This window comes from Triplophysa rosa, linkage group LG11, assembly GCF_024868665.1.
Source record: "Triplophysa rosa linkage group LG11, Trosa_1v2, whole genome shotgun sequence".
NCBI lineage: Eukaryota > Metazoa > Chordata > Actinopteri > Cypriniformes > Nemacheilidae > Triplophysa > Triplophysa rosa.
Genome location: NC_079900.1, coordinates 10,998,418 through 11,014,307, shown reverse-complemented (window position 1 = coordinate 11,014,307; position 15,890 = coordinate 10,998,418). Strand labels below are relative to the sequence as shown.

General features: G+C 40.5%; 1 protein-coding gene across 2 annotated transcripts in view; it reads right to left on the bottom strand.

The window, feature by feature from the left end:
• The window catches only part of cacna1ia (calcium voltage-gated channel subunit alpha1 Ia), a 166,523-nt gene that overhangs the window by 58,527 nt on the left and 92,106 nt on the right, over nucleotides 1-15,890 (bottom strand). For both annotated transcript variants that reach the window (XM_057346063.1, XM_057346064.1), the window contains 4 exons: nucleotides 13,845-13,942; nucleotides 12,211-12,370; nucleotides 3,083-3,425; nucleotides 2,763-2,855 (listed from right to left, as the gene is read on the bottom strand). In XM_057346063.1, coding sequence (XP_057202046.1) covers nucleotides 2,763-2,855; nucleotides 3,083-3,425; nucleotides 12,211-12,370; nucleotides 13,845-13,942 — 694 coding nt within the window. The remainder of the gene's footprint in view (nucleotides 1-2,762; nucleotides 2,856-3,082; nucleotides 3,426-12,210; nucleotides 12,371-13,844; nucleotides 13,943-15,890) is intronic.

Genomic DNA, 15,890 nt, shown 5'->3' with positions numbered 1-15,890 from the left:
GGGAGGGAGGGAGGGAAAGAAAGAAAGAAGTGGATGGAAAGAAAGAAAGAAAGAAAGAAAGAAAGAAAGAAAGAAAGAAAGAAAGAAAGAAAGAAAGAAAGAAAGAAAGAAAGAGGACGTGGATGGATGGATGGATGGATGGATGGAAAGAAGGAAGGAAGGAAGGAAGGAAAGAATGAAGAAAGAAAGAAAGAAAGAAAGAAAGAAAGAAAGAAAGAAAGAAAGAAAGAAAGAAAGAAAGAAAGAAAGATGGGTGAGAAAGGTCAGAGAGATGCTGGTTAGTCAGTATTCCTAAACTCTGTTACAGTTTGATCAAATATGACAGGTGATGATTTATACTCTCATTTAATGCTGTTATTTCAATGAAGGGGCCTGACTGCAGGCAAGGTGACATTAAGACTGCCTGTCCGAAGTATGAACAATAAGTAGAGCCTGACATTTCATTATTCTGCTCATTTTGACAGAACAAATATTCCCTGCACCTACTAAGACAACATACCATATCTAAATATGTAAATCATGTAATAAGACGACTGTGGAAAACAATGCAGTCGCGACCTCGTCCCACGACACCGGTGCAGCACGCCAAATATGTAACAGAATTTGTTAATATTTTGTTGCCTGTGTTGCCAGAGACTATGTATTTAATCTAATTATTTCCGTTCACTCGGCTCATTCACAGCGGCCCATCAGCGAACAGCTGAAGAGGAAAAACCGGGCACGGAGAAGCCGAGCCTGAATTAATTGCTCCGATGTTCAATAGAAGTGAATGCAAGTGAATAGATGCACATCGGTGGGGTGTAGGCTCTGTCGGCACACTATGGCCCACTCTCTACAGGTAGCGGCGGCTGGCTGTGTTGTTGCCTGGTTACAGACAGAGCAGAGCGTCAAGGAAGTAAATAAAAGTGCCCAGGGACACACATACAGTGAAAAGGTACGTCTTATTACCTTAAAGAGCTTAAATGACGTGGGGCACAGTGCTTTGAAACCACAAATAACTGAAATAACTAAAGCTTAGCAAATTTGAACTGACTTAAGATGTCAATATAGCTTGCTTTTTAAATATTGTAAGTGATTCTAGGATTTTTTTCCCAGAGGGACTCGGGGTGCATAATGCAGGTGGATTCAAGACCTCACACTGGCTGCTTTTCTTTCAAACTGTTAAAGAAACAAAAAGTTTACTGATAAATGTGACATTTTCACAAGGGCAGCATAAACAGGACAATAATCCTAAATTAATATTTTATGGCTGACATCACTGTCGCATTCCAGCAGTCAACGCATTAGCAGTCACTGTACAAGCTGTGTGCTGGTGCATGCTGGGAAGGATCACATGATGGCTTAGCAGGGTGTATGTGTCTGGGTGGCAGGGTCTCAGTCAGGAAGTGCGCGAGACTGCCGAGACGACAGCGGGGGTCTGCAAGTGTGATGGGCTCTAATTAAATGCTAATGCTTGCACTCCAATGACCTATACAGGATTAGCAGCACACACCCACACAAACACACACATCTTCCTCCACTTGCTATTTGGTAGTCTAAAATGTCTTTCGGTGTGTCGAAGCAGATCCGTCAGATGTCTGTGTGATGTCTAACAGACGCTCGATCGCAGGAAAGATGAAGAAAAGCAAAAATGACTACAACAAATATCAGCAGGCGTCTCCACTTTTGGACCTCAGCGTCTCCATTCCTAAATCTGTTCTATTCCTCTTTCATTCCCTCAGTCTCCTGCTGTCGCTCAGCCTCAGATCCTTTTTCCGACTTATCCTCGGGGCATTTCCCTCCGTTCTCTCTCTACTTTAATCGCGATGTTATCCAAAGCACATCTCACTGCAGGGGCTGTCTTGTTCACTGCTGTTTCTACCATTCAGAGAAAGGGGCCGGAGCGGAGCAAGAACGCGAAGAGAAATTCACTTTAGTATGTCCAGCTACAGTATATGTTGTTCATTGCCTAATTGATCTCCATGACCCTGCCTACTCTTAAATGTGCTTTTTAGCTATAATATCTGCATCTATGAAAGCTTCAGGGTATCAACAAGACTACCACAGATTCACTCTGGTCTGTCAATAAAGAACAGACTCATCTGTAGGAAACATTCGGTAAACTTATCTGTCCAACTGCAGTAATGCAACCAAAATAAAACCTTTTTTTTGCATACAGTATTACTGGTTCTTATTTCAAAATCACAACGATGCTTTTCGTTCCAACATACCATATGGTGAAGCTAATTAAAATGAAAATGCACTTAAAAATCTATTTCCTGTTTCATGGCCTTACATTAAATCTACCAGATTATGTTTGAGTTTACAGATGGTACTCCAAACATTACATATGCGTCCAGATTTCCACTTCACAAGGCGTTTATTTCAGATGAGACAAAGTAAATCATTTTTAGGTGAGATGAAAGTTTGAGCGGTGTGATGTAGGATACATTATTGTGTCCTAGGGACTGAGGTGACCTTTGTGTTCTTACAAGAGAGACCAAACATCCAGTGTTAAAGGTCACTAAACTTCATGCTTCTCTAAGACTACATGCATCATATAAAACACAGAATACAAACATTTTAAATACAACTACAGAAAAGGAAAGTTTGTTCAAATAAATAGTGAATGATGGCTTAAAAAAGATTTTAAAAAGCTTTGAAGCTCATAGGTTTTATGGTTCGTACGGACAGAGAGAGAGAAAAATAAACATATAGAAACAGATTGAGAAAAAGCTGTAGGAGTTACATTCAGTTTTGAGGTCTGTAAAGACAAGACTTACGATAATGAGGAATATAAAATAGATGAAGTTGTAGAAGGAATGAGCGTCCATGACGTAGTACATGATCTCCACCCAGCCCTCCAGAGTGATCACCTGCAGAAAACCAGACCATATTTAGTCCATAAATTTATATAGCGCTTTTTACAATTTTGCATTGTTGCAAAGCAGCTTTATAGAAAACACACGGTAGAATGATACAAAAACAGTAACGACATAAGAAAGAAGTATATAGAAATAATGAAAAAAGAAACAGGAAAAGTATTAAATACATGGTAATATTGAAAATCTTCTACAAGATGCCACCTGACTTCAACCTATACCTGAAATATGACGATCCAGGCATAACCAATGTTGTCGAAGTTGATGGCATCTTTATGAGGGTTTGTGTGTCCAGTGTGACAGCGGGTGTAGTACTGATTCCAGTTGATACAGAGCCCCATGGCGGAGGCACTGCCATTAACCAGCGGCTCCGCGCTGAGGCCCAGGGCCTGACGGTGCAGCGCATCTTCTTTATCCAGACAGCATTCCCGTCCGCCCTCTCGCCGAGCAGGCACATCGCTGCAGGACATGATGCCGTTATCCTGGGGCAGCGAACAGATGAAGGGCCGCTCGTCATCCTCCTCAGGCTGATAATACGGGGTGGGAAGAGTAATGCCAGATGTTCTAGGCACAAGACAAGAGGAGAACAGAAGTCATGCGTTTTTTGTGTAAAGTAAGTGTTTGAGGTCGGACAAAATAAAAGTGCGTTAGCAAGTACCTTCTGCAAAAATTCATTTTGTAATCACTATTAAGTCTAAACACTATTGGTTTACCAGTTAAAATCTTACATGAAACTATTAGATACATTTAGAAGAAGCATTACTGTAATATGGTTTAAGATATTAACACTTGTTTTCAGAGAAAATACAGGTTTGGACACTTTTTGGGCATTTAGGATCAATGTTATTGCATTTAATGTAGGACTGCATGTAGATGCATGTCCATTGCAATTATCTGACTGTATGAATGGAGTTCGTTAAAGGGACCGTTCAACCAAAAATCTAAAATTCTGTTTTCATTTACCCACTTTCAAATTGTTCCAAATCTGTATAAATTCCTTTGCTCTGATGAACACAGAGAAGGATATTTGGAAAGCTTGTAACCAAACAGTTTTTGGCTACCATTGACTACCTTAGTAGAAAAAATTGCTTTATAGATTTCTTTGATCCGTTGAACACAAAAGAAGATATTTTGAAGAAAGTAGGACAACAAGCAGTTCTGGGGCACTTTTGACTACCATTGTAATTGTTCCTACTATGGTAGTCAATGGTGTCCAAAAACTGTTTGGTTACAAGCATCTTCCAAATATATTTCTGTGTTCATCAGAACAAAGACATTTATACAGATTTGGAACAACTCAAGGGTGAGTAAATAAAAACAGAAGTTTTGTTCGTTTAACTATAAACACATTACACTAATATCTGACAACCATAAAGTTTCTATTGTTTACTACTTTGTTATATGACTCAAAACCTGAAAAAACAAATGCTAAATGACATTATTTTCCTAACCTACTGGAAGATTGTTTATGTATTATGTATTATGCTTTAGACGTACGTAGATAACAAAATGTAGGGAGGTTTATGCTTTAAACAATTAAAAAAGCACAAAACATTTACATTTAATCATTTGGCAGAAGCTTTTATCCAAAAAGACCTACAAATAGGAGAGCATATAAACATTTTGTCAACACGCTAAACAGTACCGTTAGTTTACAAGGCCATGCTACTAGGAGGACTAAAGCTGGAGTAAGCAAGGGAGAGAATGAACAAATTATTATTATTTATTTTTTTAGACACAAGACATAGACAGTTATTGGTTAGTCAAATAAGTCAAAGTCTGCTTTATTGTCAATTCTGCCACATGTACATTACATGCATATAGAGGATTGAAATTGCATTACTCTCAGACACATGGTGCATACAAATAACACTGCACAGAATAAAAAAAAATAGTTAAAAAATATAGATAAATACAGATTATACATGTCAAATACAGCGATTACAAGTAGGGATATTTTTTTAAAAAGAAAAAGAAGATAGGTAATGGCAGATAGAGTGCAAACCAGTGAAATATACAACAGTGCAGATGTAAGGTAGTGCAAAGAGCTTATTAGTCTGTTTAAAGTGACAAAGAGAGCAGGCTTTGATTAACCGGTCAGAAGAGGTAGTTGAAGAGGGGCAGACCAACGATGAATGAGGTTGACTGCACAAAGTGACTAGTGCGGGACAGTGTATGTTGTGGGGGGGGGAGTGATGAGTGGATGGACCTTCGGATGAGGTCAGAGTTCAGTGGTGCATGGGGCAAGAGAGGGGAGGGGGGCAGGTTCGGGAGGGAGTTTAGCTTCCTGACTGCCTGGTGGATGAAGCTCTCCTCTAGTCTGCTGGTCCTGGCCTGGAGACTCTGCAGTCTCCTCCCTGATGGCAGCAGCCTGAAGAAGCTGTGTGTTGGGTGGGTGGGATCACCTGCAATGCAGAGGGCTTTGCGGGTGAGACGGGTTCAATAAATGTCCGGGAGGGGCGGCAGAGAGACACCAATGATCTTCTCAGCTGCTCTCACTATGCGTTGGAGGGTCTTGCGGCAGGACGCGTTGCAGGCGCCATACCACACAGTGATGCAGACAGTCAGAAGGCTCTCGATGGTGCCTCTGTAGAAGGTGCACATGATGGGGGCTGGGGCTCTTCTCAGTTTGCGAAGGAAGTAGAGACGCTGCTGTGCTTTCTTGGCATGTGCGTGGTATGTGGTGTTAGTCCAGGAGAGATCCTCAGTGATGTGCACCCCCAGGAACTTGGTGCTGGTCACTCTCTCCACAGTCGCACCACTGACGGTCAGTGGAGCATGCTGAGTGTGTACTCTCCTGAAGTCAACAACAATCTCCTCCGTCTTCTCCACATTCAGAGAGAGTTGTTGTCACTGCAACACCTGGCCAGGTGGCTCACCTCGGTCCTGTAGTTTGTCTCATCTCTGTTGCTAATGAGACCCACCAAAGTCGTGTCATCGGCAAACTTGATAAAGAGGTTGGAGTCGTGTGACGGTGTGAAGTCGTGGGTCAGCATGGTGTAGAGGCGGGGGCTAAGCACGCATCCTTGGGGGGCCCCCGTGTTCAATGTGATGGTACTGGATGTGTTTGTTTTGGTGTGCCATGTGCTCTCCTGTCTTGTCACTTGACCCCGCCCACTCGTCTCCTCGTTAATCATCTTGTCAATTGTTTCATGCCCCTCACCTGCCTGCCCTCGTTATCCCCTTTAGTTTCTGCCCTTTTTATTGCCCTCGTGTTTGAGCCTTGTGCTTGTTCGTCTGTTATTGTGGAATGTTATACCTTGGTCCTTGTGAAAGTTTCAAGTCAAGTCAAGTCAAGTCAAGTCTGCCCCTCGTGGGCTTTTGTTCTTCCCTGAAGAACATCCTCATGTCTGCATCTGGGATCTGTCTGCCTCAGAATTATGTGAAAATAACAAGCACCACCTTTGATAATTTTAGTTTAAAGGAATTGTATCCTTTTTTATAATATTAAGCTATATTTGCTAGTAAATAAGACAACAAGATGCACTTGTTGCAATGCACACACACACACGCACACACACGCACACACACACACACACACACGCACACGCACACACACACACGCACACACACACACACACACACACACACGCACGCACGCACGCACGCACGCACGCACGCACACACACGCACACACACAGCTAAACACTAGGTCTATAGATTTGTCATGCAGGGTAGTGATATGTAATAAATAAAGCAGACAATACTCTCACAATCTCAGCACACGCAAAATTCCCAGTCTCAGTACTCTATTTTAACATAGCATAAAAACACCCCTTTTTGACATATGAAATTTGAATCACAAATCGTGTGACTTGTTGTCACAATAGTTTTAAATGCACTACGCAGATGCCCTCTTTTATGTTTCTGATCCTGTATTGGGGCCACATAGATGGACCTGCAGTAGAGTCACCATGGAAAAAACAACAGCTTCCGTTCTCTATCAATACACATCTTTCTGTTCTCCGTATATCTCTAATTCTGTCTGCAACCATGGCAACATATGGATTCAATTTTAGATGGGAAATCTGGAACAATGTTTATACAAACAACAATTACATTGTTAGCATGCACAGATTCCAGTCATGCAACCTGAACACAGAAACCTATGTCTACAGTATGTAAGACTGCTGAAAATCTCTAAGTACACCAGAATGGCATCCAGTCTAAAATTATTCTACAAAAGACAAATGTGTGTGCGCGTGTGAACAAGTGTAAGAAGCCCATTTCTCTGGAAGTGACCCATTGAGGCCAGCTTGCTCCTTAATCACAGTGTTTTACTGCCCAGAAATAACCGTTTCCATTAACTACTCATACTCTCATACATATAACAGGGTCTCAATGACCATTTACCCTCTATGTTCTTCTCTCTTATCTTTTCCCGCTTCTGACACTTAACCACACACATCCGCAAATATGAAGTAATTTACACACATACGACTCCATTTGTCATACCACCTACACTTACGATTTATGCGCGGCCATATTTTTTCACCCACCATGCAAGCCATCGTCACACTTACCAATCAATGCTCCCGTTGCTTTGCGGTCTAGACAGTTAATCTAAATGCGCGCACACACAAAGCTCCCAAGACGGCCATGTCGGAGGCATTGGAAGCCAAGAAAGGATTGGTTCATCATCCCCAGGGTGTAAATGGAGGACTTCTCCACAGACACACAGCTCAATAAAGGCCAAGAATATTTCTGCTGTCTTGGAGGACGTTTCTTTGCCCCTCGACACACAGCAACCTAAGAGCCCAACACACCTGTAATGAGCGTGGACATATCGGACCGCGCCAGAAAAACAATTTGTCTAGGTAGTCCTTTGTGGTGAAATACGTTCACTCGTGGATGGCTACACACAAGGACACACGTATGTACATTTCAAAGCGTCCACAGACACACACACGTGCAAAACTAATCAAAGCCACCGTGATATGGTAAATTGAACCAATGCATCAAACCATCATAGAGATGTATGAATCCCCCTACGGGGACTGTGCCGCACATGCTGAGATTTCTGCTATAAACGTCAGCTCTTATTTTCAACATGACTGTCAGACTGGACCACACGGCACTGCTTTCCTTAAAGAGCTCAGCAGTACCGCAACCACTGGGGGGTTGGTTGGGAGAGAGAGGGGAAGAGAGAGAGAATCAGTAGGTCTGTCAGGGCTCTGTAAGGCGTACTGGAGTGTGAATGATGTTAGTGCACTGCCAAGGCTTGGGCACAGCATGGCAACGGACTGAGATGCACAGCCCAGCTGCTACAACCCGCTGCGGCACAAAATGCCATTCCACTGCCAATAAGAGCGCTCCCGCACATAGAGATAATTGACCACTGACTGACAAATGCTGTCTGTGGGGTCGTCGTGGGTGGGTAGGTGTTAAGGAATGCACCATAAAAAGAGCACCAAAGGGCAGTGTGGGAATTGTACTGAACGATGACTTTTAGAGGGTTCAGTCTGTTCAATTGGTTTAGCATGTGCAACCCAGCGGAGTTAAGGGACCGTTGTACTTCTGTGTCTAATCTGTTCATAGTGTCCAAAGAGACTGTACTTAAAAATCTATGCTGCTGCTTCAACACCTTTTTGATACAGAAACCTGGGTTCTTATAGTTTATTAAAACTAAAAACTCTTAAAACATTTCTGTAAATTGAACTCAAACTATGAACCTAAAAATTAGAAAAACTTAACGCTAACACCGTGTCTACACTGGACGCTACAGGCGCGACGCAACATGACAACCTGCTTGTTCTTAATGGGTTTGTCGCGTCACGCTGAGTAGCATCCAGTGTGGACAAAATTTTAAATTATAATGGATTATAATTACTTTTATTACTTATTTATAACTTTTGTCGTGTCGCGCCGAGCCGGTCGCGTCCGTTGTAGACACGGTGTAAGTAAATTTCAGTAGCCTAAGCTATGAACTGAAATAACATGAATAAAAACTAAAACTAGAGATGAAAAGGAAATAAGTCAAACTTTTATAGTAACATTAAAATACATAAATAAATAAAATGGTAAAATGACAAAAGTGCATAAAAATTGCTAAACATTAAACAAAAATGAACATGAAAACTAAAATAAAAATATGAGTTAAAAATTATATTATTGTGACAACCTAATAAAATACATAAATAGGTCCTATGTGTTTACACTGCGTTCCAAATTATTATGCAAATTGGATTTAAGTGTCGTAAACATTTAATTTTATATTGTTCAATTAAACTTATGGATGGTATTGTGTCTCAGTGCTCTTTGGATCACTGAAATCAATCTCAGACACCTGTGATAAGTAGTTTGCCAGGTGAGCCCAATTAAAGGAAAACTACTTAAGAAGGACGTTCCACATTATTAAGCAGGCCACAGGTTTCAAGCAATATGGGAAAGAAAAAGGATCTGTCTGCTGCCGAAAAGCGTCAAATAGTGCAATGTCTTGGACAAGGTATGAAAACATTAGATATTTCACGAAAACTTAAGCGAGATCATCGTACAGTGAAGAGATTTGTGGCTGATTCAGAGCACAGAAGGGTTCGTGCAGATAAAGGCAGAATGAGGAAGGTTTCTTCCAGACAAATTCATCGGATTAAGAGAGCAGCTGCAAAAATGCCATTGCAAAGCAGCAAACAGGTATTTGAAGCTGCTGGTGCCTCGGGAGTCCCGAAAACCTCAAGGTGTAGGATCCTCCAGATGCTTGCAGTTGTGCATAAACCTACTATTCGGCCACCCCTAACCAATGCTCACAAGCAGAAACGGTTGCAGTGGGCCCACACATACATGAAGACTAATTTTCAAACAGTCTTGTTTACTGATGAGTGCCGTGCAACCCTGGATGGTCCAGATGGATGGAGTAGTGGATGGTTGGTGGATGGCCACCATGTCCCAACAAGGCTGCGACGTCAGCAAGGAGGTGGCGGAGTCATGTTTTGGGCTGGAATCATGGGGAGACAGCTGGTGGGCCCCTTTAGGGTCCCTGAAGGTGTGAAAATGAACTCTGCAAGGTATGTAGAGTTTCTGACTGAGCACTTTCTTCCATGGTACAAAAAGAAGAACCATGCCTTCCGTAGCAAAATCATCTTCATGCATGACAATGCACCATCTCATGCTGCAAAGAATACCTCTGTGTCATTGGCTGCTATGGGCATAAAAGGAGAGAAACTCATGGTGTGGCCACCATCCTCCCCTGACCTCAACCCTATTGAGAACCTTTGGAGCATCCTCAAGCGAAAGATCTATGATGGTGGGAGGCAGTTAGCATCAAAACAGCAGCTCTGGGAGGCTATTCTGACATCCTGCAAAGAAATTCAATCAGAAACTATCCAAAAACTCACAAGTTCAATGGATGCAAGAATTGTGAAGGTGATATCAAAGAAGGGGTCCTATGTTAACATGTAACTTGCCCTGTTAGGATGTTTTTGATTGAAATAGCTTTTGATTTCAGTAAATATGACCTCCTAATGCTGCAAATTCAACAAATGACCATTTTCAGTTTTTTACAACCTATGAAATGTTTTCAAACTCTGTTGTGCATAATAATTTGGAACAGTGCATTTTGAGTTTTTCATTTTTTAAATAAATACTGTTGTCAGTGGGAGGTTTGTTCAATAAAATTCCAAATGTACCCTAACTGTTGATTACTTGAAAATTATACTGACTGTCATTTGCATCGACAAATTAGGAAAACCAGAGAAAGATATCATTTGCATAATAATTTGGAACGCAGTGTAGTTGTTATTAGCATGCCTGTTATTGGCATATTGGCTGTTTATTAGTACTCATAAAGCACATATTCTGCATGACCATACTCTACATCCCTAATCCTACCCAATACCTGAAAAAAGTCTTAGTTAATGGTTTGTTAATAGCGGGAATTTCCCCCTATTCTGAAGTGTGACCCAGTGTAATTGTATATTATTACTGAGTAATAATAATTAACTACATGTACTTACTATAGGGTTAGTTACATGTAATAATGCCAAATTTATAGTAAAAACTAAAGTAACTACATATAAATTGTGTAGCTAAAGTTAAAATAAAGTGTTCCCCCAAATTGTCTTTCTCAGACTACTTCATGCTTTTTAAATAAATGTTTATATATGTACAATTAAAGAAATATAGTTTGAATTAAAATGAAAATATAATTCAAAGAAAATTTATGAAAATCAAATGTAATTTGATAATATATATATATATATATATTATTTATTGCAAGGGGTCAAACCCCTCATCAATGCACAAGAACATCAGATGCTTTCAAAAGAGACAGACTCTGAAAGACCCTCTATTCAAAACGCAATACATTATTCTCTGACTATAGTGCCAGTCTGTTAATATACCGCTACAAGACAATATATGACAATCAAACCTCAGCACTTAGTCATAACTCAGTCATACGCTTCTTTATCACAAGCACAAAGAAACAAACACACCGTTTCGCTGCTTCACACACCGCCATGCACCGTGAGTGCTTTCAAATCCAATCACAACGCACTGAGAGGCAGGCAGACCGCAGTTGGCACGGTAACCTCAGGCAGACACCCACTCATGAATATGGACGCCAATCTGAGTTTTAATCAACTGGAGCCAACGACTGGATAGAACCACATTTGCATTTTTAGTGGCAGGTAGACAGTAAAAACAAGAAGCGAAAAGATTACGCAGAAAGGATGCAGAGGAGAAATGAACGTGAGAGGATGGGTGAATCTGAAAAACTGCTGGAGTGGAACAGAGAAACGTATTTAGAAATGTGGTAAGGCTTACATGGAGTCGATTGGATCATTTGTTTATTGATCACATGTGGCCTTGAAATGACACAGCCATTACTTTCTGAGAAGAGAGGGGACGATTGAAATACAGTACGAGTTAGATCGGCGTTGGAATGACTTAGAAGATCCGTTCTTCTAAATTTAATCTCTTCACCCTTGTAAACCTGACCTGGCATCTCAATTAATCTAAAGTGTGGATTCAACACTCTGAAGTGCTCATTCTACTCTTCTGTTACCTTCTAAACAAGACTTTTCAGATGGACCTCAAAGAGTACAAAATACAGCCAATTGTCAGATTACAGTTTTTAAAGATAAAAAAAACCTTGACCTTCACTTTGGAGTCTAATGGCTGGAATACACTACAAGACTTTTAAAATCTGAATCGATTTTTTTTAAACTAGACATTATACATTTGCTGACATACTGACTTTTTGAAAGTTTCAGATAGAAACACACTAACTGATCCAATCTGCAGACTTGCACAGACTTTCTGCAACAAGTCCAGACTGAAAATCTGAGCAAAATCTGAGCAAAAGTCTTGTAGTGTATTTTAGCCTTAAGACTAATTTGCCCGCAGTACTCACAGGGTGAAGTTCTCCTCCGGGTAACAGCGATTTCTCAACAGTCCAGCCCACAACTGCACTCCAATGATGCCAAAAATGAAAAAGACAAAGAAACAGAGCAGGAGCACGTTTCCCAGCATGGGCAGAGTGTCCAGCAGCAGGTTGACCAGAATACGCATACCTGCACACAGGAAACAGAATTACTTCAAACAATCAAAACAACACATGAAATCAAAATTAGCCACATTTTCTTTTTTGATAAATGTTCCTGTTCCTATTAGATGTTTCATTAGGCATGTTACCTCTCTCAAATGTCTTCAATTGAAAAGGTACCAACCTTTTCCACTTCCATTTCTAATTCATCTTTTTTCATTTTTTGCATGGTGCTTTCTTGTGTCTATTTTTATTCCCCACTGAATATTCTGATTCCCTTCTAAACTGTGACATTACATTACCTACACGCCTTGCCAGGCTCAGTTATATTTTTAGACCATCCAAGTTATTTTTCTTCAGCTGATCTTTTATTTGAATATACCCTACAACCATTTGTGCTGGTACCGAGAGAACGACGAGTCAGTATGACAGACCACCCAGTGCCAACTTGTCAAAAACTTAATTTGTGTATTTACTTCTGCATCAGTGGGAATGCAAATGTGTGTACTTGTGTGTGAGAGTGAGTCAGTGTGCGTGTGTGTTTGTGAAGCACTGCTGGGATTGAATGAAGGGTGTGTGTCCCTTCTGATTGGAGAACAGCAGCGTGTGATTACAGCAGTGTGTGTGCGGTTAGAGGAAACACAACAGGGAGCTAACGCAACACAAATGGAAGACATTATCACAGAACCAGGTGTTTATTTGTGCTTTCTTAACACACCAATATTGTCCAGTCAAAGTTGAATATGTATTGTTGACTAGTAAACCAAAATCTTAACCACTGGGGAAAAAGCAGAATTATGTTTTGGCCTACCTACTGGTTTGGTAGCGGTACACATAAACAAAATTAAGGCTGTATTTGGATAGAGTATGCACTTTCATTTCTTGCACATATACTGCACATACATACAAAGGTTATCACACAAAGGTCCTACAAACATTTCCTGAAACATTTCTTTGAAACAGTCCCCTGGAATACGTTCCAGCTCTTCAACAAACCTTCAAGCGGCTGATTCAAATGCAAGCTAATTCAGTTAACATTCATTTTTAATGCATTACAGCATGGCCACGGGCACTAAAATATTGATAAACCCTGGTCTTCTTATGGAAGCTAAAAGAACGGCCACCATTTTTGAAAGGGCATGAACACGAGACAGAGGAATATGAATTATAGCATTTGCTCAAGGACAACTGTTTTTCTACTCAATTACAGGAGGAATTAATCTGGCTATGCTATTGGTGGTGGCAGACGTAATGGCTCTCAAATCCTGTTAGATTCATTCCAGCTCTTCTGTTCTGAACGATCTGCATGCCAAACACAAAGCTGCACAGCACATGCTACTCTGGGTTTGATAGGCCAGGGTTTGGAGCTGACAGATGAGTGTGTTTTTGGTGCTTGGCATCAATACAGAAAAATCCCACACATGCTGAATTTGAGCACGTTTTCCCCCTCGGGTTTGCAGATCGGTGATGATCACAGGTATTGAAGAGGAGTGTGTACTCACTGGGTACTCTGTTGATGGCTTTCAGGGGTCTGAGTACGCGCACTGTTCTGATGGCGGAGAAGTTGATGTTCTGGAGATCAAGGGAGTATTCCACAATCCTGAGAAGAAATAAAAAACACACAGAAAATGTTTGTCATGTTTGACAAAAATGTTTTTGTGCCTTTCATTTTTTACAAAGGGTCATTCTTTTGATACGTTTTATTTTTACATTTGGCCAACCAATATTTTTCCCAGAGTTTTTTGTTTGTTTGTTTTTTCCATTTTATGAATATAGTGTTTTCACAGTTTTGCATTGTTGCAAAGCAGCTTTACATACAATTAGGCAGTGGTTACTGTAGAAAAGAAAAAAAAAGAAAAATAAATGACTAAATGACACCATATGTGGTAATATTGAAATTTTCCTCCGTACAACATACATTGATGAAAAATAATTGAAATGAATAATTTGTTGAATTATCAACCAAAAGCTGTCGATTTTTTTAAAGCAGTATTACTGTATGCATAGTTTTAACACAATAGTGAAGTGTAAGTGTATATTAATATCCAACTAAACTAAGCTTTATTATGTAAACGTGGGAAGTCAATTTCTTCATATCTAACATTGTCATTATAATCACAAGGATTTCTAAGAGCTAACGCTACTGAAAAAAACAATAGAAACCCAATAGAAACCATCACAGAAAATCAAATGGTTTCCATTAAAGAGACAGTTCTCCCAAAAATGAAAATTCTGTCATGAATTACGTACTCTCTAGTTGTTCCAAACCTGTATAAATATATTTTTAGTTCGAACCAGGAGAAAGATATTTGGATGAATACTTGTACAACAGTTCTTGGACCCCATTGACTATAGTAGGAAAAATGACAGTGGTAGTCAAAAGTGCCCCAGAACTGTTTGCTTTCCTACATTCTTCAAAATATCTTCTTTTGTGTTCAACAGAACAAAAGATTATCAAGTAATTTTTCCTACTATGGTAGTCAATGGGTTCCAAGAACTGTTTAGTTATAAGCATTCTTCCAAATATCTTTCTCTGTGTTCATCAGAACAAAGAAATCTCTACAGATTTGGAACAACTCGAAGGTGAGTAAATGAGGACAGAATTTTTATTTTTGGGTGAACTATGCCTTTAAAAATACCATTATGAACCATTAGCTTTTTCCATTACAAACATTACAAAATTCCTTTTTAGTGTGTTCTGGGCATTATTCCAATAGAAATAATCTGCCAGATAACATCCCACCAATAGAATGCAATGCGTTTGGTTAGGTTTTTTTTCAGCATGGTAAGTGTTGTACAAGTCTGCTTAACCCATGTTTTTTTTGTTTTTAGGCTATGTCCTGTAGTTTGTTAGTAATTCACAGAAATTTGGCATTCGATGCGTGTCCACCTCATGCATCAGGTTCAGCCTAAAACACATGCTTGTAGGCGTGATACAGTTTCACAGACCAGCCATATACGCACCACAGACAGACACCTCCATTTAACACTCTGCCCCCAGAAAAAAAGCCATTGTAATGCAGGCAAAAGCACAATACACTTCATCACGGTCTGATCATGTGTGCTATATCAAAAACTGAAGTGGTGGAGATTTGACTCTCTCGTTTCTGTGAGAGCCGCTCGCTTTGCGACGGTTCCCGATTGCTCTCCGTATCAAAACGCCCTGAGGTACTCTGTTCTTGAGTGCTTTTAAAAATAGAGGCCAGAGGGTTTCATTTCCCCAGACAGAAACAGACATTATCTACTGCTGATCGGCGCTTTAATCTGCATGGTTCATCACCAAGAAGAACACATCGAGACACTGTTATATAGCAAACACCAGATAAACACACTAATACACACACAGCAGATTTATTCCCACCCAAGAGGGGGCCGTTTTCAAGCAGACACATTTCCCGCGATGTCACCAATCTGGACAGCCTGTCTTTGACCCCCATCTCCATGAGGTGTTTTTCAGTGGTGATGCATCCGAGCTGAGAGCTGAGTCACGGAACGAGATGAATGAGTCAACGGTCACTGAGAATATAATGACAGCGTCCCAAAGCCGC